The sequence below is a fragment of the Pipra filicauda genome, unplaced genomic scaffold (assembly GCF_003945595.2).
Source record: "Pipra filicauda isolate LSUMZ 115617 unplaced genomic scaffold, ASM394559v2 scaffold44_size3831614_pilon, whole genome shotgun sequence".
NCBI lineage: Eukaryota > Metazoa > Chordata > Aves > Passeriformes > Pipridae > Pipra > Pipra filicauda.
Window position 1 is genome coordinate 652,158 of NW_024104587.1, and position 25,294 is coordinate 677,451.

A 25,294-nucleotide genomic window follows, 5' to 3' on the forward strand; every position below is an offset into this window, starting at 1 on the left:
CAATGTGCTTATATGTACAGGGTTTTTAGTTCTTCAAACTTTTGCATTTTATCTCCAGCTGGAGCCTTGTTTCCAGCCCTCTGCTTGGAAAACCATACAAGAGTTTTCAAACACAGGGTTAAATCCTGCTCTCCCTAAAACAGGTGTGAAAACTTCCACACTGTAAGGACCAGGCCACCTGCCAGGATAGGCTGATAATAATCTGCAAAGAGAGGCTTTTCAAACTATCCAGCACAGCTTAAAGAGAAACCAGGCTGCATGTCATTGAAATGGAAAGCAGTGATGGCAACTACCACCAGCATCCTGCAAGGAGTAATTCCAGCTCCCTTCTCATCAGCTGATATCAGTATAGAGCAAACATCTGGGCAGTTTTACATCCCTGTTTTATCCACTTCTTCCTCCAAAAACACACACCTACTTTCACTACTGTATTTTCCATGAGGAATCAAAGCCTTGTTTGTACCTCACATCGAAATGGAGACTGGAAGCAAAAACAACTTGGTCAAGAGCATATAAGAGATTTGTGGCAGAGCAAGAAATACAATGTGAGTGTCCCAAATTGCTACCAAGCAGTCGCCGACTCATGCTTTCCATCTCCAAGGGATGGAAAAGGGGCAGTGGATCTTCTCCAAGGACAGATAAGACAGGAGATAGCACTATCACCCACATCTCTGCTATTTGGCAGGAGGAGAGAAGCAGTGGAGGAGCGGGGCTGCTGTCTTTCCCCCCTCCTTAATCTCCTTTCTGCCTGCTTCAAAAACAACTCAGTGCATGGTTGTTTATTATTATTATCACTGTTATTTTCCAGAGTGCTGTAAAACTAGGGGATAGAGCACTCTGACAGACTCATAACAAACAGCAGATAAAACTAATTAGATTTTGTTCTTCCTTCAGTTTGCTGACTTGATTATTTTTTCTTTATATTGTTTAATTATTTATTTTTTAGCCTAGAGGTTTACACACACATGTATTTCACTAGACACTGGCAAGTCATCCTTGGATCGTCTCTGACAGGAAAGGGCGATTGTGGCCAGGCAGCCTGAGAGCTGGTGAGGGGCTGAGACAGAGGCTGCAGTGTAGTGCAGGGCTCAGCACTGCATCTTCTACCCATGTCATGTAACCCACGGGGGGGGGAGGAAGGAGAGTGCATCTATTCACAGCCACTAAGAGAGTCAGTGAGACAAAAGGCATCAGTAAAAAAAGTTAATGTGCCTGGCAGAAGCCCAAAACTGCTGCAGCAGTGGGGACGAGGCAAGTGCCTCTAAGACACCACCTCTTCTGGTCATTATGGAAATATTTGGCTTGAGTCTCAACCTGACAGCCTTGCTGACACTTGAGGAACGACAAAACGGTGGGGAGCAGGGCAACTTCCCCCTCCTCCCTCCCTTTCTCCATCGGCTGTTTCCAAATTCTTTAGGATTAGCTAGCGACAGCAGGAAAAGGCACTGGCCTCACTGCTCAGCACTTAGCAGGCTGAAGTGAGGTGACGTGCCTCAGCGCGGAGGACAACGGCTTCATTCACTGGGGCAACACCAAACCAGAATTACAAGTGTGCAAGAATAAACAAGGCTGGAGTTAATCTAAAGTTGTTTTACACTCTGTTTTATTAAAGTCAATGCACTTCCGTTCCTCTGTGCAGAGCCTAGTTCTGCTTAATTACCATGACTCAGGGAGAATTTTAATAGCGTGGAGTGCACAGCGCACATGGAGGCGTTCTCCTGACCTCTAGAGGTCTGTTAAAAAAAGAGGAGCATCTGCTCCCTGTAGAAGTTCTTGGAAGAAATGAAGCAGCCCACAAAACTTCTTCTCCCGAAGGTTTCCAGGTGCCATTCCCAAGTGGTTGGTCACCCAGCTCTCCCACTTATTCAGCAGGAGGCTGAGCACCCTTGGGCCACAAGGTTCATGTGGCCAGCGCCTTCTGCAGTACCCTCACTACTTGCTGACAAGTTGTTTGGCACAGACATGGGATGCTGCCATGGACAAGAGATTGGCCAGGCTTTTCATACTGCACAGCAGCACTTAAGCAGGTGTGGTTGATGTGCAGGGACACTTTGCTCCCAGCTCGGCTGCTGCACTTGGATCCCAGACCCTGGAAACACCTTAAGGGCCTTTGACATCTCTCTACCTCCTGCAGCTCCTAGCAGAGGGGTCTCTGGAACAGTGGTACTACTCATACACATTTGGCTCCTGACACACATGGAAGATACATCTCTGCTTTTATTATATTAGGACAACTCTTGTGCAGTTCATTGACCAGGGCAGAATTTTCCCACTAAACTGAATTCTCCCTATCTTAGAACATTCAGAATGAAACAGCTAGAAAGTTATAGCCAAAATATTGGTGTCTCATTAGGAAAAATGCTGATTTAAGAAGATTTTATTCCTTTGCATAGAGTGTACCATTGGTTAGCCTCAGTAAGCACTGTTCAGCTGCTCTTGTGGCAGAGCGTTGGTACAGAACGTAGCATGGGTGTGTATGGGCACATTTACAGACACATATATGTACAACAGTATTCTTTGCCCTGTGTCCTGAGGGTGCTCCAAATGCTGAAGATCCCACAGCATGGCCAGTATATGCTACTGTCAGGACTTAGCACAGTGTCAGGTTTCTGTCATGACTACAAATGCTGGATTTTTAACCTAAATATGAACATGTATTGTTTTTTATTAATAAGTTTTGAAGCAGTATTATACAAATTATTATAATGGGAACCCCTATTTTACCTCTTTTTTGTCCCTTTCTGTGAGCCAACCTTTTATGAAAATTTCTATATTGTGTGCAACAAGCTGCACACTAAAACAAGCAGAACAGGACATCTGTACAGGGACACACACCACACCTAATGAATTAGTTTGAGCTAAGAAGCTCAGCTTCTAAGGACCCAAGCTGCTTGTCTTTTGAGCATCATAATAGAGACACAGGAAACTCTTATGTGCTAGTGAAGACTTTAAAATATGTGGATATTTAAAACCTAGGAGGATAGGAAGAAGTTTTTTTCTAAACCATAGTTTCCTGCTGAAAAATACGTCTAGGTAGTCTGAGGAAGGGTGTCCAGAAACGCATGAGAGAGAACCTTGTTCTGCACTAGGGATTCTCTTCACAAACAGCATAGAAATGGAAGGATGACAGGGTGCTTTTAATCATGCATCGATATTAATAATAATCATCACTGGTAATCACTGGAGTCCTTGCAGGCTGTAATGCTACAACACACGTTCATCCTTCGTGAGCCTCACAAAGCAGTGACAGAGTTGTGAGCCTCTTGCATCATACAGTTAGTTCCATTTGGATTTGGGACAATTCCCCATTTGCAGCAGCAGAGTCTAAGACACATGAGAAGTTCAGGCAATGTGAAGTGTGAGATGCAGTGATGTGATCTCATACTTTAGGGATACTGGGAACATGTGTGGGTTCTCAGTCTGTGACGGATTCTCAGGAACTGGGATATGTGTTTGAAGGCAATTTTAGGAGAAATCAAATTTTTCTCCACTTGGGGATTAAAGAAACTGTTCTGATTGATGCCTGGGCTAAATTCACTCTTGGATATTGCCACCATGACTAATCTACTGGTCAGTTTAGCCCAGGTTTCCAGAGGTTTGCTATGTATTGTCACTGCTGCTTTCCTTACTACGGCACATTGGATTTCCTATGCTGTTGTTGAGATATAACCAGCTCAGAAACATGCACAGCCTGACCCAACCTGTTGAACACATTGTAAAAATTCTGATCAGACAGAAATAAGATCCATGCTCTACAGCTCAAGAGAAATGAATGGCAACAGAGAGCTCTGGCAAAAGGCATCAGTAACTGTCCCTTCTCAAGGCAAAGGCCTAATGTAGGAAAAGGAGAATTGTCTCTGGTTCCTTGGTCTCAACATACCATTCCTTAGGTCAGTCTGGATGAAACCTCATACTAGAGGCATCCAGGAAACTGGGGATTATATTTAGGAAAGGATGAATTCACACAGTACCATCTGGGCTAGTGGCATCTCACTCTACCTGGTGTACACATACGGAGTCATTCCCAAAAGATGTATTTACACAACTTACACAAACACACATTTTTCCATTCAGAACTGAAGCAACACATCTGGGAAGGATGCTGAAGCTGGCAAACAGGTAAACATGAGCAGTGACCCATTCGCTTGCTGCCCTGCAAGTCACAGCTTTGTTCACACAGGGCTGCTCTTGAACCCATTGTACAGCCCAAGCGCTGTTGAACCCAGAGGAAGAGCTGTACTGTTGGGGGCTGGCTGGCTGGAAATGTAGAGCCCCCTTAGAGCCCTGGAGCTGCATGTCTGTCCTGTGGTCACTCCCTCATCTTCTCTCTCGCCTTCCACCCACGAGAGGGACTCCTGGATCTCTTGGTCTAGCTCTGAGAAGTCTTCTTCGCAATCAGAGATAGTGTCAGTATTGTAATCGATCTCTTCCACACAAGGAGGTTCATCATCAGACTCCAAGCTGCTGTTGCTGCACCTTCTGCAGAAAAATCACAAGAGAGACTGGACGTCACCAAAAGAGGGAGTGTTCTCAGGGGTAAGAGCAAGCAACAGGGAAATGTGTTTTCTAGGTTCAATCCTGGCTCTGTTAATAAGGGATGACATGGCACTAAGCAAGCTCCTGTATGTCTTTGTGTCTGTTTCATCATCTGTAAAATGAAGACTGATACTTACCAACCTCGCAGGAGTAAAATCATTATTTTTCTTATCCCTATTACTGCTATTGCTTATACAGAAGAAGAGTGCTTTACATACAGACAACACTGTTCTTGCCTTGAGGCACTTACAAGGTTACAGAAGCTGAAATATAGCAGAGAAGAAGGTATTCACTTTCCAGAAGGTTGCTGGTTTAATCATCATCCACCTCGCTGTAGTTCCACATTTAGTGTAAGACCTAATTAATCCAGGTGGTTGAAGTGCTTTGGCATCTTTTCCTTCTGTTCTGTGCAAGCTCAGAGCACTGCTAACAAGAGGCAGCATGAACCAAAAACAAAGGCTCTTGTATCTTCAAGTACACTGGCTCAAAAGAGGGCAGAAGCACCAGGAGTGGTTGTATCTGGGGAAAAGCATGGAAAGGCTGAAACAGCATGACTTGCTGAAGAAGGGCCAAATTCAGAGACAAGCCTGAGTGGCTGAGGAAAGACTCTAAGTGGATATCACAGTTACATTGTCTGGTTCTCAGAAAGGTAGGTTACCCCAGCTTGGCCTCCTGCCATTGGGTAATTTTTTGAGACCAGAAAGAAGCCTGTGATTTCAGTGCTGCCTGGGTCAGAGTCTGGATGAATCAGGGGGACAGACAGTGTGTTTGTCACCTCCAGGTCAATGTTTTCAATCAGACTCAAAGCAGGGGAATGTACTGCTTTGGGGGACTGGGAAAGGAATAATAATATCCCACCTCTGGGCCAGAGTTTCTAATTTGTCCCGACCTGGGAAGAATAAATGGCTTAGCAGATGGAGCATACACAGCTTTAATGTGTGGTCTGCTCATTTACATGTCAGTAACCGGAATAATCTTCCAGCTCTCAGCTGTTTCACAGCAGTGTCAGCATCTGAGGTTTCAGAACACACCAAAGGTGTAAAGTATTGCTTTTGGATGCATTGATCCCTCCTCTCCTGCACTCCAAAAAAGGAGTAAGATTTTCCTAGCTCAGACTCCAGATCTTAACTGTATACAGACTATTCTGCAAGCAGAAACAAGCAGTGTTAACCCACTTCTTCTCTTGCTGATCTCTGGGATAGTTTACTTCAAAGGCTGGGTATAAAAGATTTTCTGAAAGTTTAATAGAGCTGTACAGCTTAAAAATAAATAAAAGAATAATTATGCACTTTTACAGTTTCTGGCTCTACTTAGTCTGCTCAGAAATCTGGGTCAGGAGGAACTCATACTAAAAATGAGGATGTGACATGAAACAAAACAAACTAGGACAATCCTCCCAGCACAAACAGCAACAGCAGTGGTCCCAACTGAGTCTGACCAGTGGGTTTGATTTCTTCTTTTATTTTTCATATGCAGGCATGGCATGGGTTACCTTGATACTGAGTACCTATGATAAGGTTCAAAGCTGACTAAACTCAGGGGAACCAGAGTTTTCATTTATAAGTTCTGCTCTTGCAACTTTGCAATCAAAAAGATCCAAAGCATACCTACTTTCAATATTGCACTTGCACATTTTGAAGGAGCTGCTAATGCCATTGGGACAGAACATAGATGTTACTCAGCTCACTAATATTTTACAGATGGAACAGTTTGCAACCTAGGAACTATAGGTCAAACATTTGCATCAATGGGACAACAATAAAAAAAAAAGCCCCTATTATTACTTAAATCTGGGAAGTCCAATAACAGGATCTTCTAAATTTTTCAATAACTTAAACGATTTTAGGACTTTATTTATGAGAAAAAGGGGAAAATTACTTCTACCACACAAACACTTTGCTATGGAAGGGGAATCTGGAAGACAACAAACGAGAATGAAAGACAAAAAGCATAAAAAACTGCCATTTCTTTACATTGAAGAATGAAGAGACAGTCTTTAGGAAGCAAGTATTTATGCATAAAACCTTTGTAATGGATATCAAAACTCTCCCTTGTTGCCTGCATACATTGGACACACCAGGGCCATGACAACTCAACAGTGGGGAGATACACTGCAGGGAGAGGTTCTCCACAAGTGAGGATGTGCTTAGACCCTGTTTAGAGGTCAGGGAAGAAGCCTTTCCTCCTGATTTGTTCTGACCTTTGCTCCTTTTGTGTGACAGCGAACGAGCAAGCCAGTTAGTACTGACCATAGTAGTGGTTTCTCCAGCATCTGGATTATTGCTTTCTTTTCCAAGAGAGTATTGGTGTTTTTTTGTTTGTTCATTCGTTTTTAATCTGATTTTTAAAAGCTGCAAAAGAATTCACCTGCCCTCCTCACCCCCACCCTCCTCAAAAAAAAAAAAAAAAGAGAAACAAACAAAAAAAACAAAAAAAAAAAAAAAACAACCCAGGGGATGTGAAACAGATTTACCAAAGAATAATGATGTTGTCTTACAGAAGGTAAACAAAGAGGAAAACCAATGACACTACATTAGAGAACTCCAAGACAAATATAGCCTATGAATACCACTGAACGTGAATGCAGTACAGAAGAGGTGGGGGGAAGGCAAGTAATATACCTACAGCCAACAGTCCCCCAGCTATCCCAATAAAACATGTGGTTGATCTTCAAAACCTATGGCCTCGTAGCCCTCATCTATTCCAGCCGATGGGAGCCACAACAGCAATTTGCAACTTCATGATGTGATAAATAGAATTTCTTTGTTTTGATTTTTAATTTGCATATTTATTCAGATATGACTTAATCTTAATTAGTTCTCCTTTTCTACATGGGTGTGTTTTTTTGTTAGCTTGGTTTTGGAAAGCTAGCAAGTTTTGGTACCTTGTAAAATAATTCTGGGTTTTTTTCCTGACTTAACAGGAGGAGAAGAAGAAGGGAGTCCAGTCCTTCCTTACATGTCAGTATAACTGGAACTTTGTGGTATGAATGGAAACCACTTCTTTTAGGTGCCTACTGCCGACCTCTCATTCTGAGTCAGCCCACCTGTTAGGTCACAGCTGGACAGAAACCTTGCAAGTCAGCCATCCTGCTGAGCCACACTTCAGAAAAGACAGGCTGTAGTTGTGGTTGATAAACTATGGCTACATGCTGTACATGAGGATGAGTGGTGATCACTCTTCCATACATAATTCTCCTTCACTTGTACATACACTTCCAGGGCATGGAGAGAACTAGAGCTTTCCTAAGTAATTTCTCCAGATTTTTCGGTTGCATTTTGCTCTCGTGGCAGGTCACTCACTCTCTGTGTTCTGCTGGCTGCCTCAAAATAGAGCATGTTTTATTTTTTTCTGCTGGAAAGAACGGATGCTGACAACTGTCCCTCTTAGGGAGTCTGTGACTATTGTTCGGGGTTTCTGCTTGTCCTTTGCTTGACAGGCCTCACAGTTGCAGTGCATTAAAGAAGGAAGTGGAGCATTTTCTTTTTTTCTCATATTGCTCCTCTCTCTCTTTTGAAATTTGTTGCAGCCTTTCCAGAGCAAAACTAGAAGGGGGGGAAGGGGGGATGGTTAAATGCTTCACACAAAAAGGAGGAAAAAGCTGAGTCTGGGGACCACTGCTGGTCATGGATGTACCAATTATTCTCTCTGAAGAATGTATCAACAAACAAGCAAATATGTCCTCAGCTTCTCTCTGCAGTGAAAAATAACACCCCAGTAGCTGCATAATCACCCTGTCTGTAACCCTACTTTCTCCTTGCCTTAAATCTTCTCTCCATCATGGTATGTCCCAATCCCTTGGAAGCTGCCCAAATCAGGGATGTGGCTGTGTATAACGAGCCAAGCACATCTTTAATACAGTTCATAGACTAAATAAGGCAGAAAATGGCTTTACTGAAATTTTTCAAGGGATCAGACATTTTTGTGCGAGAATAAAAAACAGAAAAAAGATTCATGTCTGATCTAAACAGGTCAAGTTCTCAGTAGTTACAGCATTCACCTGAAAGAAGGGTCCCCTTTTTCCCCAAGCAGGAACTGGAGACCCCGGAAAGTTCCCTGACCATAGTTATCACTTGTGCAGAAGGGGAATTGCTCATTCTTTTCCAAAGAAGTTTTACCTATTGTATGAACAGTTATGTATATGTGCTGGCAAGTAAAGTGTCCTGCAGTTTTTAAAGATACACTGCCATCTCTGCAGTGAATTGGGATTGCCTGGCCCTTCTGGTTTTTTTTTGACATTAAAATTCCACCTACGTCACCAAATCTAAAAGGGTGTGTGATCTTGCACAGTTTTGCTTTTGAGGAAACCATATGTTTTATTAAAAGCAGGAGCACTGCTTCTGAAGGCTTGTAATGAATCTAAAATGAACCTTAAGCAGACGCTTTTGCAGTAATCTCAGAGTACAATTCTGCCTTTAATTGCTTCATAAAATAGTATTTTAGGACACAGATGAAACAACTATGATGCTTTCAGGTAATTACACCTGTAAGAAACACACTGCAGCAACAAGATGCCAACAAGGAAGGACTTTAGTTTGCCCTTTGTGTCTGGATTCTGTTGCTACAAGGTGTGCTGCACACCTTGTAATGACTTTCTAATTTCATCTCTGCAATTCAGCAGCTCCCCAGACAGCAGCCTGGCACCCCTCCTGCCTGAGAAATGCCAGACAAAGCTCTATTTAGTCCCTGACCTGGCCAAGGGAGGGGATCAGTTATGTACTGATGCAAGATGACTCCAGCTGAAAGAACTATTGCATTCACCTTCTTTGTTTCTACACAGTAAACACTAATGATATGAACTTTGTAGATTCCCATGGGATTCCTCTTCCCAAAGACTCTTTGCCAAGGACTTTTGCATCTTTCAACATCTCCCGAGAAAATACGTGCTAAGCCCAAGGCAATGCCAGGTGCCCTGGCTTTCAGCTCACCATGGCCCATCCTTTCACCAACAATATGAACATAATTAAACACGGCCTTGAATTCTGTTTGCTGTGGCTGAGAGATATTTGGTCTTGTTTTGAGTGTAGGTTGGTTTTTTTCGTATTTTATTTCCTGATGCAAATAGCCAAGAGAAAGGTATAATTCATTGCTAAGGCTCTAACTAATTAGTTTTCCAGGAGTTCCCAGGCTAATTGTAGGCTGCAATATTTATAATTGATTTGGCCAGATTAGAAACGGGTGTGTGGTGCACTAGTTAGATAAGTAAGGAGTAAATGGGGTTTTATTTAGAGAGAAGGGAAGACAACTTGTAAATAAAAGGAGAGTATGAAGAGGAAGAAACAGGCTGACTCCTGGACAATACTGTCCCCTAATGTTCATTCAGGCTTGCAACAATTTAGCCCTGGGCAGCATTTTACTTGCATCTGGCATAAAATCTTAGTCTTTTCAAGAATGACTGTTTCAGTCTCCTTAGTGGTGAGAAGATGGCTTATGCTGCTGTAAGAGCAGGGCAGGTGTTGGGTACACACTCCTCATTACATGTGGTTGGGAAATGGAAAAGCCTTGAAGAACTTCACTTAATTGAATTGCACCACGTCGTTGGGACAGTTTTGATCTTTCTGTGAAAGTCTGCATAGAGGACAAGAAGACATTTTTCTCCCATTTGAAGGGTACTTGACATTACCTGACATTCCTGGATTCCAGACAGTTCAAATCCAGGTGTGTTTCTAACGCTTGCTAACAAAATGAATATGAGATGATCTTTAGACCTGCAGGATGGAAAAGCTGTTGAGAAGCCAGAGGTTGTGGATTCAGTCTTATGAACAATCATTAATTTCTTCCTAATGGAGAACCAATCTATATATCAGTGCAGGGAAAACATTGCATCTTTAGCAGTCTGATAGCTGTAGGCTTGTAAGCATTAATAAAACCTACTGACTTGAACAGACACAAGTCAGCCACGAAATGAAGCTATGGCAGTTGCTGCAGACCCGAAACACTTCTTCTCTTACCCTTCAACAGGGTAGGTTGAAGGTCTTTTAGGTTTTGTCTCTTTTTTTTTCTTTAAATACATTTACATTTCAGCACAGGAAAGCACCATCCTATGGGTACTTTAGAAAAGATTTGTGAACTGGCATATTCGCTTCATTTTGTGATGACACTCTTACCTGGCTTGGACAAAACATTAATGATCCTGTAAATCTGCTCCTTACAAGGACAACATGACCAGAGCAGCTGTTCCTCTTCACCACTGACAAGCTAAACCAGAGTACTGAGTAAAATTTCCACCTACTATGGTGAGAACTTAGTTACACGTGAACCTAAGCATGGGCATAAGCATAGAAAACTCTGACTTTATCCCCACAGACATACCACACAACCTGTTCAATTAGGTCACACCAAACAAGTTCAGCCACTCTGCACAAGTTGAGGGAATAGCTCATTCACCAAAAACTGGCATCCAGCACCAGCTTTGGGGTTACTGCCTCAGCAATGTGAGATATCCCTGCAGAAAACTTAGGACCTGACTGCTTATATCTGTACATCACTGTCTTCTTGAGATTTGGGCTGATATATGGGACACTAGAGCTCAAGCCCTGGGACACAAATTTTAAGTAAGTCGAAGACCTTTAAAAGAAGTATGTGTGATATATTTTTGTGATATATTCAGGCACTGTTGGGAAACTAAGCCTGGTTTAGAGCATCTTGGGAAAGCATAGGCCGAATCTTGGGTTTTTGACCCATATTACACTACAAGTTGGTGTTTACTTAAGGGAACAATATCACATAGCATCAGCTCTGGATCAGCAGGCAGGCAGCCTAACCTGTGTTTGCTGTTGAAATCAATTAGAGGTTCTTATCTAATGAGTACCTGTGAGACACCTCATTGGTATATTTTTCTACCTTTGGCTTGATGCTTCAGTTTCATGTTGAACAGAAATTTATGGCCAGCTTCAATGAAGCAACCAGCAGTAGATGGTTTGAAATCAGGTCCATTGTGATCCTGTTATATTCATTAAAAATGAGGTATAAACACAGGAAATAAAAGATGAGCGATGTAAAATAAACAGAATAATATCCATCCACCAGGCAGCACCATCAGTGGATTGGATTTAGTCAGAGTTTAAGAATCAGAGCAAATACTTCGAAAAAGTGTAACATTTTGGCCTTCTACAGCTTAAGCTTCCTGTGGAAATATGAGCAGTCAAGTCCTCTTGTATGGGAAGGTATTTACTGAGACTACCAGAACTCATTAAGATACTGAATAATGAAAGAGTTGCTGAAAATATGATTCTGAAAGCATTTGGGAGTTTTTCTCACAATGTCTATACCTCAAGCAATTTCTTCTCAAAACGATAACCATGTTACTGATGATATTTAGCAGTCAAGCCCAAGTAATACAGAAAGATTATTGGAATCTTTGTAATTGCTTTTAGGTGCTTCCAGTAGTTGAGATATTGGCATGTGTGGGGTAAAGAAATGTGGAAAGATTTTGACTTACATGCTAAAAAATTGTAGTGCTGAGGATAAAGAAGGTAAAGACAGGCAGGTTCTCCTGGGTTCTTGCTTCCCTTGGTGCTCTTTCTTATAATTCCACTGACTCAATCTATCTGTTTTATATTATTAATTTCAAATGTCCAAGTTTCATATGTATATATCCCTTAGTTCTCCCTGAGCAACTTAAAGGATTTTGGATTTTGAAAGTAAAATGTTTTAAGATGGCCAAGACAAGTCTAGTCTGTAGTTACATATATGGTTTATGTATTTTTTAGATCAGATAATTATGCATGCAAATATTTGTTTGCATGGCAGATGACAGATATATACTTAATTACTTGACTGAACTGATAAATGCTGCAAATGACTAAATTCCAATCACTGTATCCCTTGGAGGAAAAAGAAACCTCTTGGTTGCTACTAGCTTTTCTTCATGAAAATCTTTATTTAGCTGTTATCCACTCTGATGTTTCAGTGAATCTATGACAGATGTGTATATGTATGTGTATATAAACACGTAAATGTGTCAAAACAAGCACCTAAAGTAGATCACCATCACTTATATATCTTTCCTTACAGGCACATAAATAATAGATACATGTATACAATTACACTCAGACACCCACACACTGACATACACACACAGTTATATGGTTTGCTCTGTATCCAGAGCACAGTTTTCATTACAAGATGCAGGAGGTCTCAGGAGATAATCCTACAGCTACCTGAGAGATAACAATAGGTGATCACTGAACCTTGATGGTATTGCATTCAAGTGGAAGTAACCTCAGGGAAAGAGCTGGCTGTGACCAGAGCAAGCCAGTTCTTTTACTCCAGTCTTCAGGTGAGTGTTGATAAAGCAGGAGGTCACTTGCAGGGGAAATTAGACCATCTGGGTAGGACTTGAGATATATTAGGATGGCCAAGAGGCAGGCAGAAATGGTTATCTAAAATATCCTGTTACCATCAGCTATCCAAGAGCTTAAAGCAAGACTCTGTGGCAAAAGATCTTGGATTTTCAGTAAGGAAATCAGGACATGTTCCTATTCCACATGAACCTGACTCATTCTTGTACCTCTTAAAGCATTTTAGAAACCCCTGTGCATAGATCTTTTTCTTTCCCAATCACATGCTTCAAATGGGTAAACAACAACTGGGACTAAAAGTATTCAGCTCTGGTAAAGAGAATGATTCTCGTTCTGGAGCACCCAGAGAGGGGAAAGGCTGTGGCACCACAAAGGGGTTCAACAGCTGTTTTACCACTCATTTCTGCTTTTAAGGAAAGGCTTAAGGCAAATCTCAGCTTAAGGGTCACAGAAAACAGTTTCTGGAGTACACTGAAAACAGTTAAGGACAACATGATAGCAAAGCACTGAAGGCTAAGAGGTTCCAGGTTTGTTTAGTCGATATTATAGTTAGGAAAGAAAAAGAGAGACAGACAGATAGACAGAGTGACGCAGAGAAAGACAGACTCTGTGTAGGTACCCATAAGAACCCGTAAGAATGAAAGGCAACAAAGGCAAGGTCAGATAAATTTATTTTGACTTTAAAGCAACTTGAAGTGCGGTTTATAGCAGAAACATCTGATGAAGTATGTGTGATCATAAATAACCAATAATAGATCCAGCTTTAAACTTCAGCTTCTGCCCTCATCCTAAATCTCTTCTCTGACATAATGAGATTCAGATAAAACAAATCTGAACACTTGTGTTCAATATATTTCAAAACATTCTGATCAATTATGTTTTTAACACCATATGGAACCAAAGCCAAAACCTTGCTTAACCTCACTCATTACACAGCTGATTTGCATATGCTTTGGACTCTGTTAAGGACAACAAAAAATGTCAGCTACTGCATATAAAAGTGGCAACTCTTGCTAATTCCCTTGCCAAAGCCCTGCCAGATGTTTCATGAAGAATAGCAAATATTTCATTATGTTCTCTCTGCCTCCTAAAATTTATCTGTCAGGAACTGCAAGGATGAACAAGAAAAACAACAAGCATGGAGAGCTGACAAAAACATGAAGCATCACCTTCATCCTATTTCAGAGCTCAAATAGGGTTTTAAAGGGATTCTTTGTGCCAGAAGGACCTTCCAGCCAGGAACATATGACTCCCAGTAAACAGAGGAAAGAGGAAAAACAACGACCATTTGCTCTGATGTAAGGAGACAGCATTGCCTTGCAAAAAGAACAGAGTAAAGCATACTGAAAAGTTACCATTGCTGTTTGTTGTACAATAGATCTCCAAATTTTTTTTTCTGTGTTCCTGTTGTAGGTATTTAATAAGGTTTCCCTGTATAACAGGGGGATACAGTTTTCAAATGAATCCATTTCTAGCTTGTAGCATCTATCAACTCCCTCCAGAGAGCAATTTTTAAAATTGTGGTTAACATGAGTATTTTCTGAATATTTTACAAAAATCAATGTTCAAATGCCTGCCAAAATATTCTATGTGTTTTACCTGAAAGTTGCAATTACACTTTCTTTCTTTTTCTGTATGTGAATATGCTTGTATATTTATATATGCTTATATAAATTCTTAAGAGAATACTAACATGCCACACAGAAGCAAGCATATTCTGAGTGAAAGCTGAAGCAACATAAACTGACAAAAGTATTCATTTCATTAAAGGAAGACATGTATTTGGATGGATGGGGCAAATTATAGCAGTGTAGAGCAGTGAAACAATCACTTTATAGAGAACCACCCTGAGCATTTAACGTCACCCTCTGATTTACAAGTAAAAATGATAAAAGGTCAGTTCTCATGTGCAGAGGAAGTGACTGAAAAGATATGTCAGGCTGTACATCAAGGGAAAATTGAATTATGAGGTTTAAGCACCTGGGTTTGAAAGATACAGGTTCTGTATTCTGCAGGCTTACAGTCACTGTGAGCTAACTGCTTTTCTCTCTTTGCCCAAATTGCCCAATAACAGGGACACAGAAGGCTCCATCCCTCTACCTGGCTGGGTGGCAGAGCCCAGGTGTGTCTGAAGCCTTCCATCACTTCTCTAGTCTGAATGAGTGTGCAGAGGTGTTTAATTGCCTCTTCTATGTAAGTGCCTTTCTCTCCACTGAAAGCAGTGAGAAAATAGGTGCTTAATAACATTGGTGGGTTTGGTCCAAAAACACCTCTCAGCAAACCAAGAAAGAAAATAGCAAGTTTCCAGATTCATTAGGGGCAGAAGTCACTTTTCATGGTTCTGCCAGACAGGAATGAAGAGTTTAGCTGAGGAATGACGAGGATGTAGGACTCCTGCTGACATCAGGAGGATAGAGAGGTGCTCAGTAATACTAAGGATTAGTGGCCAGATCATATTTCAACAAGAAATTTTCTAATTCTTGTAGTACTGAAAACAACTGAAGTCACAAAAGTGAAGGAGAGATTATTCAGACGGGAAAGAAACCGCCACAATCTGCCAGATTTTCTGTATCCATTTTGCCTCTGATTTTAAACTGTCCGGCTATCCTGGCTGGCAAATCCAGCTCCAAGGAACAAAGGGTGAGGACTTGTGCATGCTCATTCGACTGGACCTGAAAACCTCATTAGTCATGAAATCTTGTATTTCCGGGCATTTGCCTTTGTATTCATCTTTTCTTAGCTCCTCATTCTGTCTCTGCTTCAGGAAGCTGCTTACTGCACCAAAATTAAGTGACATCTGCTCTTCTCATGGTGGATTCTGTCTTCCGGGAACTGAAACATCATGAAAAGACCAGATAGCGAGTTGTTTTGGCTCATAAATTGTCCCCCGAGGCATGGAAAGAGCCCACAAAAATTATATTTGCCAGTGTACAAATCTGAGTGCTAGAATGTACAAACACATTTCACAGAGGGGATGCATTTGGGAAGGTTATGTTCATGAATACATAACAGTGTTCTTGATTGATGTGTACTGTGATAGAATCTCTTTTCTTGTTCCTTCTCCACCAAACCATGATGGCATCATTTTCTCTACAGACCTTTCTGCAACAGACCTTTCTGTTGCACCAGCTGTAGGTAGGTACCCCCACAATAACAATTCCAGTGCCAGTAACACTCAACACTTTAAAAAACCCCTGCTGAGGGACACAGCCTCTGGGAATGATGGAGATGATAGAATGGAGGAGCAGCTGCAGCCAAGACAGACTGCTGCTGACTTTACTCTGAGTTTGCCAGGCTGGACTTTCTCCTTTTCCGCCCAGCCAACCTGCAGATAAACTGTGTCAGATTTAATGGAGCATGATACAGGCAATTCAGTATCAAGGAGGGGGAAAAAAAAGCATTTCTGAGTCAAGATGGGTTATCAGCTCAGCTCAAAAAGCAGCCTATCAAAAAACACTGCCAAGGCGACTTCAGAAATCTATAATTTAGGTGTTACCTTAAGCCTAAAACTTTGTTCGAAAACTTCATACTTCTCTACAAGCAGACTAGCAAAGCCCAGGAGGATCAGACCAGCTATCAGTTGAGATGACAAAGCAATACATTTAGTGTATATCAAGTACTGTGCCCATGAAAGGTACAGGAAAGATGGCAACATTATACAGTTTCATCCTGCAAGGAATCAAAGCTGTTATTACACAGCAGTTTTCCAAGGGCTATTACACTCCATTGCTTACCCACCAATCAGCTCACCTTGCTGGGCCTCCCAACAATATGAATCACTTTTAAATAACAATGTATTTACTTTACATACAAGCTTTGCAGCCTGAAAAACCTCATACTGCTTTCTGAAAAGGGAAGCAGCCTGATGATTTATCAGGAACAGGGCTGCTGATGTGCATGGAGTTGTACTGGCATGTCCCAGCTGAACAGCTGAACTCCCGAGCAGCATCATTCACCACTAATTTTGCAGCTATTTCTGAGACATGGAATGACACTACTCTAAATCTTGTAATTTTTAGTACAGAAAGCAAAACCAGTGAGCAACCGGTGCAAAAATTATAAGGAATGAAAGATAAGAGAAATATGCCCTGTGTCAAAACTTGGCCAAGGTGCAAGGCCTAGATCCCTAATTCTTAATACTCAGAGTATTTCTTGGTTTGCTACTGAATAAGAATCGGTGTGCAAGGACAATCATTTCATGGAATCATTAAATTATTTTGGTTGGAAGGGACATTAAAGATAATCCCATTCTAACCCTCCTGTCACAGTCAGGGACAACTTCCACTAGATCAGGTTGCTCAAAGCCCCATCCAACCCGGCCTTGAATACTTCCAAGGATGGGAATCATTATTCAGATAAATGTAACTGCAGTGAGAGCCTGTCAGCCTTACACATTTTCCTGTCAGCCTTACACATTTACTCCACAGATGGGCACTATGGCACTCCTGGAAGGGTTGTGCCTGCCTGTATAGTTCTGGGAAAGCACAGGGCTTGGGAAGTGGCAGAGCAAGGCCAGAGAGGCTGTATACACTGATTCAGAGCATCCCTTAGGCAGACTTTTTCAGCCATGCTCCTAGAAAGAGGTCTCAGGGAAAACCAGCACAAAGCCTGCAGGTTGTCTTTCTCTGATACGCACATATTTACTGCAACTGTCTCCTGTGAGTCTAGGACCAAAAAGCTCAGAATTAAATACACTCACACAATTAGGGTTGTACTAACCTCGGCTGATAAGAGTGAATTCAATAAGCAAAGTGTATAAGTGATATTTCCAAAGATCTGAGATGTAGGAGACCAACCAAGCGCCACAAACCAATAGCTCTAGCTTCAAAGAGATGCTTCCTTCCACTTCCTCATGCTGTTCTAGGCATTCCCCATGCAAGAGAAGTCCATGAGGAGACAATCTAGAACAAAGAAAATTTCCTGAGCTGTCCACTTCCTTGCTGCTTTCAAAGTCTGTCCCCTAAGAAACTTGGCATATCTTTGTTCGAGGCTACTCCCTATAGCCAGGAAATGCCTAATAATTCACTTTTTACAGAAGGTCTCCTTTGAGATGGATTAACTTAACACCCCTTAAACTCAGGTCTTTCAGTTTCCTCTGCTGGAGACTTTGGATTCAGATATCTTCGCTGTACTGGAAAATATCCACTGATAACAAGCAATTATTATTACAAGATACATCCTTAGAGATAGAAACTGGCTGCTAGGAAAGACTGAAATGAAAGGGAGAGGAGAAAACCAAAAATACTATTCTCACTTACCCTGGCAGGGTTTTAATCACCTTCCCAGCATGTCATACCCAAGAGCCCTTAGACAACCTCCTGAACAATACTCAATTGACACCTATCATGTAAAGCACTTGATTTTCTCACAATAACATTAAGCATCATTACTGGAAATGGATGATACAGTTCAAAGCTAATTTCAGATTTAATTTGGTGTTCGAAACCATTAAATACACATATAATTGCCTCTTCCCATGAACCAATATTTGGGCCCTAAAAAAAAAAGAGAGTTTCTGGAGTTCTTTCTGTGAGACTTTACAAGCATGCTTAGACTAAATGATTTATAAAACATGTACCTAGTATAATACCTGTGATAGCAAGAATTGAAATCAGTCTATGGTTAGGGCTGTTTTAAAGCAATAACTGTAGGGGGGAGGAGGTGCTGTAGCAGAACAGAGGGTTGTGCTCATCTTGCTATTGTTGTGGACCTGCATGTTCAAGTCATGGGAGAAATGAACTGAGCAAACCAATTGTGGCATATGCCAGAATGGCTTTAGGGTGTGTCACAGACCCTAGGAGGGTCCAGAGCACAGGAGGACTGTGCTGGACAAGTAGCATCAGCAGTGGCTTGCAGGTTGCCTACCATCCATGAGAAAAAACTTGTCTTCTCCAAGGGCAGTGTGGAGCAGAGACTGATAGCCTCTGCTAAGCAGAGACTGATAGCCTCAAAATGAGCATCCCTGGCATGGGGCTGAGCAACCAACAAAAGGAGAGATCCTGCCAAAGCACAGATTAGAAAATTAATTATGGAGGTGAACAAAACATCAGTCAGTACAGAATTTCAGTGGGAATATTGAAAACCTCAGTCTAGACCACAGCAAGGCAGTGAAGTCTCTGTAAAGCTCAGGAGAGGCCTGAGCGTAAGACAGGACAGACAGAGTGAGGGTGGAAAAATATAAAGTATAAAAGTACATTCACTCAGACGACCTGAACTCCGGCAGTCCTCAGGACTGCTGACCACAGGAACCACAACAGCATTTGCCTCCATGGAAAGGTTCTCAATTTGACCAGCACCTGCCAGGTATAGGGGCAAGCCTGACAGCCTCAGCAGGAATAGGTGTCCATGTAGATGACAACTCTTGTCCAAAGTCTGTTACAGGAGAACAGGATGTTCCGAACTGCTGCCAGGACACTCAGTAGCAGGACTTTTGAACGCTCGTCGAGGTCTGTAAGGCAGCTGAGGACACCTGGGGCTCCCTACAGGGGCTTGTGGGGCAGTAACAGCTACATGGGACAGGTAGGCACATAAGGTCAGGCTTGGGCCAGTACAATGCAGTGGTAGAAATAATTTTGAAATGTCTCATCCCTTGATAAGCCTGGATACAAAATGGGAAGCTCGTGTCCTGATTGTGGTCTAATTCTAATTCTGAAATCCAAACGTTATATTTTCCCATTTCCTTATCCAAGTTGCTTCAGCACTTAATTATCTACCTGCTAGTCTGGCCTTTTCTGCCACGCTGGTGCCAGGCCATCAGTGATGTGTCTATCAGGATGAAATGAGCTTTGAACCGGGTGATAAATTGTTTTTGCTGCAGCTGCTAACATGTCGTAAATGTTTAAACAGTATAATCGCACACATATCTAGTAGCTGCTTGGTTATGTTTATTTTGGATGAGGTGCTATGAAGTTTCTTAGATATATGTGTCAAATATTCATAGATGGCAGGCTACTGAAATATCTTTCTGTAGCATTTATTTATAGACTTTATTTATCAACAGAATCAATCTTTATGTTCTTAGCTGCAGCATTACTTGTTGCCTTACCCATTTTTTCCAGACAGTGCCTGTCTATCTAACAATATCCCTCTTCCTGCAACATCTATTCACAGTGTGTCTGTACAAGGTATCTTCCCATGTGTACTCGTAGCATCCATCTCTTTAATTTCAACTATATATCCACTCCATCTAATGCTCATCATCTATCTGAAGCACTTGCTCTATCTCTCCACACCATCTTTTTATCTAGTCAATGGTATCTGTCTCTCCTCAGTGACTCTCTCTCCCTTTCTCTCAGTCGTACAAAGCACCAGAGTAATTATGGATTTTGGACCAAAACCAGTTTCCTTTTTTTCTTTTTTTCCCCCAAATCAGGCTCACAAATCACCGATTAATTTATTTGTTTTGATGCAAAGGCTAGATGTGAGAAATGAACTCTGGAAGGATACAAGTGCCTTTGGGTCAAAGACTCTTTCCCAGGCTTATTTGCTTTCCTGCTGTGTGCGAACAGTTCACTGCTGTGAGAGCTGCTGTTATCTGAGAAACTCATCTACAAAAAAAGATGCTGCAGTGACTACTGCCTCCCTGGTCTCTTCTCTCTTTCCTTTTCCCATTTCCTTTTTTCCCCCCGTATTTCCTCTTTTCCCTCTACCAACACTTCACATCTGTTACTCTAAGTTTGTCCCTTCCCTTCTTTTGCCCATTTGGCATTCTGAGGATGACAAGTGAAAGTCCCTCCCTATTAAAAATTCACTGCCAAATAAATATTAAAGCAGGGGGGAAAATCCATTTGGCTCTGTGTGATTTACCATAATCTGCAACACAAGACCCAGCACAACAGGTTAAAGAGGTTTCACAGGCTATTTACCCACTTCACAGGGGTATGAAGGACTCAGTGACCCTCAGCTCTTAGAGACCTCATGATGGGGAGCAATTTCCTCCCCACCATCAGTCTGAATAAGATGGAGAAGGACAGGCTCCCAGAGCAGAAGAGGAAGGATGCAAAACCTAAAATTTCTCCTTGCTTTTTTTCTTCCTACTTATTTCTCATCCAGATGAATTGTGACAAGAACAGTACAAAAGATGGTCAGGTCACCTGGAAGTGATCAGAGAGGCTGTTAAAATGTCAGGAGCTTCTAAAAGAGGGGAGAGAAGAGGAGAGGAAAAAAAAAAAAAAGGAAAGAAAAAAAAAGAAGGAAGAAAAAAAGCAGAACAAACTATGACAGGAAAGGAGGGAGAGGAAAACTTCCATGCCTCTGGTTTTGGTTCCCTGTGTGAAGACCCCAGCAGTTCATAATTTTTCTTCAGGCAGGGCCAGTATGGTTCAATTGCAGAATAAAATATGCAGTAATTAATGAATAGCTTCACAGTGTTATGGATAGATTTAACTGTCTTGTTTGGACTTGCTGGAAAAGACTGAGACAGATGCAAAGTACAGCAACATGAATTAACTGGCATTGACACGGAAGGAGTAAATATTTTCACTGAATTTGGCAAATTGCTGTGTATATTTCCCCTCCTACCACAGTCTGCTATGTCTGTGTAGGCCACCAGCTACAACTACTGGTCTGTGCCTCAGTTTCTTCATGATGAAAGATGGGAATAACTGTGATAGGCATGGCTATCAGCCACTTGACGAATAACCCTTAGGGAGGAAGGTGGGAGGCGACAAAGCAGCCTCCAGATGGGTATGTAGAGGAATAGCACATAATTCCCCTTTCCTATATTAGTCGGGACTACTTAACAGTTTTTTAAACATGCAACATCCATGAAGGAGATAAGTGCTATGAGTGGGAAAAACTTCCATGCAGAAGCAAGCCATGAACATATCAACAGGTCGGCAAGAGAAGTCTGATGTCAGTGTTTGTCTCCTAAAGAGGCAAGCTACTGCTGTGGCCAGACTCATGGCAAGGAGCAGAGGAAGAAGCAGCAGTGGAAGAGGGAAAATGGAGAATGATGAGATCGGGGGTCAACTACTCAAGAGGTTTTACCCAAATGTCTCTCCTCATGTTCACCTAGATCATGGATCATGGAGTGAAGACACAGTACGTACTGATTGGAACAGGATGTGGAGACACTCCAAAGGTAGATCAGAAAGAACAATCCATCTTCTCTGACTTGTCTAATTTACTCATTGTGAGCAGATGGGTTATGAGGTCTGCCATCAGTGATGAATTATATTCATGATAAGTCATTCCCAGCTAATGAGGATCCATTATCATTAGCTGCTAAGGAAGAGTTACGGCTTGCCAAGATAGAGTGGGGGTTTCACAGTTTCCAGGGAGAAAATTCTGGGCTGGTAGCCACCTGGCAATTGAATTTTCAGGAAACTGAAAACTTTCCAAGATGGATACCTTCTGCTTGCTTCAAGCCTTGGCTTTTAATTTTCTTGGGCAAGTTCAGGAGAGGGAATGTAAGAGGAGGTGGAGGAGGAGGAGGAAGCAAAGGAAAATAGTAGTAACCATGTCTGATAAGACTGTGATTAAATCAAGGTCTCACTCTAATTACACTGCATTTAAATAAACTTTGCCTGGTAAGTAATTGTAATTAAACTGCAATTAAACATGTATTTATATCACCATTTCCTCCCCTGCACAGCTGCCTGTTTCCACCTCCTGTTGTTGCTGTCTACCTGCCAAAACCTCTGAATTATCACAAGGGACTTTACATTTCTTTGGACTTCCTGGAGGAGATGTTGTGGGGGGCAAGGTCTGAGACTCCCCCTATGCTCCTCCAGCAATCAGCTAAAAGGAGCTTCTGTTTCCAAGCTGTATTGGAAGACGTGCATCTGACGCGATGATAAACTAAACCAGAGGAAAATATTGTGAGGGGCAGAGATATTTTCCTCCCAGAGGAACTTGAAAAGGGACGTATTTCCCTCTTTTTGAAATTTCTTCACATTTGGGCTAGAAATAAAGCTATCCTCCTTGCCTTCTTTAGAGCACTTTTGATACAAGTATATTTTCTAAAGCCCCAAATCTCTGCTTACTGCATCAAGTTTGTGCATTGTTATACATGATATTGAGGAAAAGAGCTCACTTACCTACACAGTAGTACCTGCAGGTGAGTGTCCAGAGCTGGAAATACAACTCCTGAGCTCTGTTTTCATTTTTTAGGAGTATTCACTAACTCCGTGTCTCAGTTTCCTTTATTTGCTGCTCTAAGCTACCTAAACATAACAATTCTACAAATGGTTTTTAAAGTTTACTGCAGTTCTGAACAATTGGGTTAGGAAAGTCTGTCATGGAAAAACAGGAGGTGCTAGCTATTTAAAGTGAAAGCTAATTCCTGTTAGGAATCTGAAGGTGGTAAGGAAAGGAAAAGAATGCAGGGAGAAACAAAACAAAAGCAGAAATAAACAGCTAAAGGGAGAGTGATAAAAATGAGGAGGTGAACGTGTATCACAGGGCAAAGAACACCCGTGGCTAACAAAAACAAACTGGTTTCTCTGCCCTACCTCCCTCCTCACCAGAGATGATGGAAAACATCTCCATTTGTACCTCTGCTCGCACAAAGCTCTAATTAAGGGATTGGAGAAATACCACCGTCACCCTCATCTGTTTGTGTTCAGTTGCTGAAAGGACACTATGCATCTCCCTGACAGGTAGTCATTGCAGCTCCATATGAGCACCCCTCCTCCCTCCAGAGTATCGAGCCCTCTGTTAAATACCTCCAATGAGATCCTCAATACATTTCTGTTACTCGAGGGAGGTGAGCCATGAAGTTCTTACTGTGGGAAATCACTGCTGGGAGGGCAAGGGCATCTGGTGGAGGAGAGACTGCATGCTAGACATGTTGCTTTAAAAGATACATAGCAAATGGGAGAATCCCTATGTACAAATGTGGGGTGTCCAGAAGTACATATGGGCACACAATAATAATAATAATTTAAAAAATCCTTATTATCCAAAAGTAGTTACGCAAATCTGTTTCGTTAATGGCAATTTCCCCATGACTGCTGTGTTACAAACTGTATTCACTCCCTGTCTCTCCTCCTTCAGACATTTCTGTTTTCTTTCTTAATAACTGGTCTCAAGAAGTTCCTCATGGCAGCGATTGGTGAAAAAGAACAGAACAGGTATGTTAAGCTTGGTTTTCTGATGTGACCAGTAGTCAGCCTGATCTGGTGTAATCTGTCACATCAAAGGATATAGATCCCACCTCTGTGACTCTCAATTTCTTTCCAAACCTTTCTTTAACCTACAAACCTCAGTTCTACTTCCAGAAATAGGAGACAAAAGCAATACTACACTGGAGTGACATTTATCAGAGGAATGACTGAACATTACTTTCCCTGCAGGCTCACTCTGGAATCACTGTTTATTTATTGGTTAGTTCAACATCGTTCACTCACAAACAATCTAATCTAAATGGTATCCTCTCCACTTTGTAAACTGAAGGGGAGGAAACCTCTAAGACTGTCTTCACCACAGTTCCCTCACATAGCTCTGTATCTCACAATCTTTTTAATCAGGAGCAAGTGAAAGAAATGCCACCATTTTACGGTACATGAACTGCTGCCCTTTTCCTTTGGCAACTTGCTGCCCACAGAGACATGCCATTGAGTACATGACTACTTTCAGTTTGATTCAGCTCAACTTAGAGGTGCAGTCAAAGGAGGAAAATGACTGTCACAGGTCAAAGCCCAAACCTTCCCCTTTCTTTTAATGGCTCTGTGAGTGCCTCAGGCTTTTTGTTTTCACTTGCAGTGAACTCCATTCTGCCAGTAATTTTGTTATGCTATTAGATGGAATAATGTGAACAATTATCAGCTCTGTGTGCATTCTCCATCTCTTTATTTTGATGTAAATACATCTATTTGCAATTATGGATGGCCTTCAACCCACTTACAAGAGACCTAAGACAGATCTTTTAGAAATGAGACAGACAACAGTCTTCTGAACATTTGGGACTCAGTAGAGATATTCAAGGACTGCCTGGATGCAATCTTGTGCTTGATAGGGAGGTTGGACCAGTCGACCCACTGTGGTCCGTTCTAACCATGCCCATTCTGTGATTCTGTGTCCAGCAACATGGGTAGAGCTGAAGAGAAGACCTTCCCATTTCTTTGTGTGCCTGCCTGTCACATCCAGGCTGTGTGCTGCAAGTCCTGTGTGCACAACTGCAGACTCCTTCACTTCCAGAACTGAGTGTTCACAATGAATCCTCACTCTCACATCGGCTTTGGTTGACTTATTGGAATTAAAATGAACCATAGGCAGGTTAAAAATACCAATCAGTCCAGTATCCCTTCACTTCTGCCTTCATTTGCACTGGAGGTGTAGGCAGCATTAAAAAATGTTTCAGCATAGGGGCTATTTCCTTCTCAGTGGCCCACTAGACTGGTTATTTTTACATGCTAGACTATGGTCAATATTCCTAGCATTAGGAATAAATGTTTTGTTGTTGACTTAGCCATGGAAGGAATAAGGATCTAGTTACAAGCAAAACCCAGGTA

At 41.8% G+C, this 25,294-nt stretch overlaps 1 protein-coding gene across 2 annotated transcripts in view; it reads right to left on the reverse strand.

Annotated features, from left to right (window-relative positions):
• Positions 1–1,477: 1,477 nt before the first annotated feature.
• AGBL1 (AGBL carboxypeptidase 1) overlaps positions 1,478–25,294 on the reverse strand; it is a 248,225-nt gene continuing 224,408 nt past the window's right edge. For both annotated transcript variants that reach the window (XM_039385924.1, XM_039385923.1), the window contains exon 21: positions 1,478–4,479. In XM_039385924.1, the coding sequence (XP_039241858.1) occupies positions 4,173–4,479 (307 nt within the window). In that variant the 3' untranslated portion in view covers positions 1,478–4,172. The remainder of the gene's footprint in view (positions 4,480–25,294) is intronic.